Source organism: Rhinopithecus bieti, unplaced genomic scaffold (genome assembly GCF_001698545.2).
Source record: "Rhinopithecus bieti isolate Rb0 unplaced genomic scaffold, ASM169854v2 scaffold_79718, whole genome shotgun sequence".
NCBI lineage: Eukaryota > Metazoa > Chordata > Mammalia > Primates > Cercopithecidae > Rhinopithecus > Rhinopithecus bieti.
The window spans coordinates 30,486-34,629 of record NW_016829352.1 but is presented as its reverse complement, the minus strand read 5'-3'; the positions used below and the strand labels follow the sequence as shown (position 1 = coordinate 34,629).

Here is a 4,144-nt window from a genome sequence, read left to right as displayed (position 1 = left end):
GGCTGAGGGAGGAGAATCGCTTGAACCTGGGAGGCGGAGGTTGCGGTGAGTCGAGATTGCGCCATTGCACTCCTGGGCAACAAGAGTAAAACTCCTTCTCAAAAAAAAAAAAAAAAAAGAGAGAAAAGTAGAAATGGCCGAGAACGGTGGTTCATGCCGGTAATCACAGCACTTTGGGAGGCCGAGGCAGAAGGATTGCTTGAGGCCAGGAATTCCAGAGCAGCCTGGGCAACATAGCAAGACCCTGTCTCTGTTTTAAAAATTTAAAAATTAGCCAAGCATGGGGTGTGCGCCTGTGGTCCCAGCTACTCGGGAGGCTGAGGTGAGAAGATCGCTTCAGCCCGGGAGGTCGAGTCTGCAGTGAGCTAGGATCGCACTGCTGCATTCCACCCCGGGCCACAGAACAAGACCCTGTCTCAAAACAAACAAAAAATAAATTCATGTATGTTAGCAACAATTACAATGTAATTCAAAACTTCCCCATTCCAATTCCATCCTCACCAAGCACGTTCTTTCGCCTGCAGCTTCGGTCTAGAGCCTGAGCGAGCCGAGCTGTGGATGCCAGGGGCTGGGTGGACTCCGCAGCTAAACTCCTATTGTAAAACACGCACCTGCTTCTACCGCGGGTGTACACACGGTTTGCCAGGGTGTGCGCGTCTTCCCAAGGGATCTGGGGACCAGATTCCAGCTTCTGCCATCGGGAGGCATGGTAAGAGCCCGTAGGGGACACAACCTGAGCACCGCAGATACCGAGGTCCCCGATGCGCTCCAGTCTGTCAACAGAGGCTTCAGGACCGCGGGGTCCTTTCAAACGCCCGCCAGTCCCAGGCCAATCACCGCGCAGCTTCTTCCAGGATCGTCGCCAATCATCGGCCGTTGCGTCTTGCGGGTAAAGAGGGGTAAGTGAAGCTTTGGACCCGTCCATCTTTCTTGAAGGCAAGAAGCCTCTCTTCTACTTCCCAGACACCCCGCCTTGCCCACCAGAAAAAGCTTCCGAAGCGGCTTTATTTAAGGGCAAGTGGTACGATGAGGCCAGAGAAGTCAGAAAGGCTCCATATTTGATATGGTCAAAGAATGGCGCCCTTAAGAACAGCCGGTGACAATTGAAGCTAGGTGGTCGCCATGTTTTCTGAAGGCACCTTCCGGGTCCCTTAACCCGGGTGTCTATGTGCAAGCGGCCACGAAGTGAATAAACACTGAGGAATTATATTTGTCCCTATCAGAATCCTCGAATCCCTAGCAGCCAGTCCCTGCTAATTCGGTTGCCTCGGCTGCGTTCGAACGCCACGGCTGGGCGGGGCCGCCCTTCCTGTGGACGACGACAGCTGAGGCCAGGAGCGGGCAGACGGCGGCCCCAGGGACCTGGCGGCCGCCGATCGGGGCTGCAAGGCCCCATGGCGCCGCCCCCAGCCCCGCTCCTGGCGCGGAAGGCCGGGGAGACCCGGCCTGGTTGCAGGAAGCCCGGGGCTGTGAGCTTCGCGGATGTAGCCGTGTACTTCTCCCCGGAGGAGTGGGGCTGTCTGCGGCCCGCGCAGAGGGCCCTGTACCGGGACGTGATGCGGGAGACCTACGGCCACCTGGGCGCGCTCGGTGAGAGCCCCGGGTCCGAGCCCCCTCCTCCTTTACCGGGTTCACAGGGGAGATGATGTGGAAGGGCCAGAGAACTGTGAGCCCTAACCCCGCACTCTTGCGTCAACACCAGCAGCCACCTCCCGTTGCCAGGGCTTCAGGTACCCCCTCGGGAGTGTTTTCACCCGCATCCACTTCATTCAGGCAGCAGCACTGCACCCCGGTCCAGGTTGAGTATAAGCTCCGAGTGGGTGCCCTCAGCCTGGAGGGGAATGCCAACTCCCCACGATGGCCTCTCAGGCCCGCGCTGTGATCCCTGTTCTCTCCCAGGATTCCCAGGCCCCAAACCAGCCCTCATCTCTTGGATGGAACAGGAGAGTGAGGCTTGGAGCCCCGCCGCCCAGGATCCTGAGAAGGGGGAAAGACTGGGAGGAGCTCGGAGAGGTGAGGGATAGTCCCGGGTCCCCCCTACTTGATTTTCCAAGGCTTCCTGTCTAGCAGAGTTTCCTTTCAGGCCCCCACTTCCAGCATCCCTAAAGAAATTCAACTGTGTTGGGTACTAGAGGAGTAAAGAAGGCAGACCTGGTACAAAGTTTTCAGAACATAGGACAGCGGTCCTGTGGGGACTGGGAGCCCAGTCCAACATGCTTGTGCTTCCAGATTTCTCTCATTCTCTCTCTCTCTCTCTCTTTTTTTTTTTTTTTTTTTTTTAAAGGGAGTCTCACTCTGTAGCCCAGGCTGAAGTGCAGTGGTGCCATCTCGGCTCATGGCAACCTCCGTCTCCTGGGTTCAAACGATTCTCCCACCTCAGCCTCCAGAGTAGCTGGAATTACAGGCACACGCCACCATGAGCGACTAATTTTTGTATTTTTAGTACAGACGGGGTTTCACCATGTTGGCCAGGCTGGTCTCGAACTCCTGATCTCATGTGACCTGCCCGCCTCAGCCTCCCAAAGTGCTGGGATTAAAGGCCTGAGCCACTGTGCCAGGCCAGCTCATTCTCCCTCTTTCAGGAATAACTAAAACTCCCCAAGATTGGAAGTGCCTTCAGGTCTAGCATTCACATTCCTCAAGTGAGGCAAAGTGGCACGAGAAAAAATACCCAGTCATTGACAAGTTGACTTTTCTCCCTTCATCACCCAGTGGAGTGACCTTGAGCAAATGTTTCCTCATCTGTAAAAGAGTCTTACCTTACAAAAAATGGAGAAACCACACTAATAATAGCCTCTGCTTGGCCAGGTGCGGTGGGTCATGCCTGTAATCCCAGCACTTTGGGAGGCTGAGGTAGGTGAATCACCTGAGGTCAGGAGTTCAAGTGCAGCTTGGCCAACATGGTGAAACCCTGTCTTTACTAAAAATACAAAAATTAGCTGGGCGTGGTGGTGAGCTCCTGTAATCCCAGCTACTTGGGAGGCTGAGACAGGAGAATCACTTGAACTTGGAAGGCGGAGGTTGCAGTGAGCTGAGATCTTTCCACTTCACTCCAGCCTGGGTGACAGAGTGAGACTCTGTCTCAAAAATAAATAAATAAATAAATAAATACATAAATAAATACATAAATGCCCCTGCTTCCTGAGCACTTACTAAGTGCTTAACATGCATCTACTCAGCTAATCCAGCAATGCTTTGAAGTGAAAAGCCGTTATTATTCCAATTTGATGCATAAGGAACCAAGGCTCAGATAAGTCACTTTCAGGAGATCTGAATCCTGTTTACCTTGTTCTAAAGCCTGTGTGTTAATCACTGGACAGAACTTCTCTGGCACTACCTTAAGTGAAAAGCATTCTATAACCTGAGATAGTCTGTGCAGAAGTGTTTGTAAGTGTAACTTAATTCCGGTTTCCCAGGAGATGCCCCAAACAGGAAGGAAGAGGAACCCGAGGAAGTTCCAAGAGCCAAAGGGCCTAGAAAGGCTCCTGTGAAAGAGAGTCCTGAAGTGCTGGTGGAATGCAACCCTGACCCAGCTATTAGCGTGGCCCCGGCACGGGCACAGCCACCCAAAAATGCTGCCTGGGACCCGACCACAGAAGCACAGCCCCCGGCACCCATGCCCAGCGTGGATGCTCAGGCCGGCCAGCGGCGCCATGTGTGCATGGACTGCGGCCGCCGCTTCACCTATCCCTCGCTGCTGGTCAGCCACAGGCGCATGCACTCCGGGGAGCGACCCTTCCCCTGCCCCGAGTGTGGCATGCGCTTCAAAAGGAAGTTCGCAGTGGAAGCGCACCAGTGGATCCACCGCTCCTGCTCTGGGGGGCGGCGGGGCCGGAGGCCTGGGATCCGGGCTGTGCCTCGGGCCCCAGTCCGAGGTGACCGGGACCCGCCTGTGCTCTTCCGGCACTACCCAGACATCTTTGAGGAGTGCAGCTGAGCAGCACCGCAGGCTGGAGTTGAGCCTGACCTTGGCATGAAGGACTGACGGAGCCCTGAGGTGGGCCACTGAGTCGGGGACTCCAAAACTGAAATTCATGCCCTGGACTTTCCTCAAGGATCCCTCAAGTTTCCAACTTGTAAAAAGAAAAGTGCCTGTAAAGATTCGAATAGATTAGACTTGCCACCCCTCTCCCCAGTCTTTTGT

The 4,144-nt window shown here is 54.8% G+C and overlaps 1 protein-coding gene across 3 annotated transcripts; it reads left to right on the top strand.

Annotated features, from left to right (window-relative positions):
• The first annotated feature begins 273 nt into the window (after positions 1-273).
• ZNF688 (zinc finger protein 688) lies at positions 274-4,144 on the top strand. Of its 3 annotated transcripts, none has more exons than XM_017864715.1 (3): positions 274-1,590; positions 1,900-2,013; positions 3,417-4,144. In XM_017864715.1, the coding sequence occupies exons 1-3, from the start codon at positions 1,395-1,397 to the stop codon at positions 3,935-3,937; spliced, it is 831 nt and encodes a 276-aa protein (XP_017720204.1). In that variant the 5' UTR covers positions 274-1,394; the 3' UTR covers positions 3,938-4,144. The 3 variants fall into 3 exon arrangements, with proteins under 3 accessions (XP_017720204.1, XP_017720206.1, XP_017720205.1); XM_017864716.1 differs by having other exon boundaries at positions 1,500-1,730; XM_017864717.1 differs by lacking the exon at positions 1,900-2,013 and having other exon boundaries at positions 565-1,590.

Coding starts and splice junctions, on each gene's coding strand:
- ZNF688 (XM_017864715.1), top strand. CDS start 1,395: ATGGCGCCGCCCCCAGCCCCGCTCCTGGCGCGGAAGGCCGGGGAGACC. Junction 1,591..1,899: donor CGGCCACCTGGGCGCGCTCG/GTGAGAGCCCCG, acceptor GTTCTCTCCCAG/GATTCCCAGGCCCCAAACCA. Junction 2,014..3,416: donor ACTGGGAGGAGCTCGGAGAG/GTGAGGGATAGT, acceptor CCGGTTTCCCAG/GAGATGCCCCAAACAGGAAG.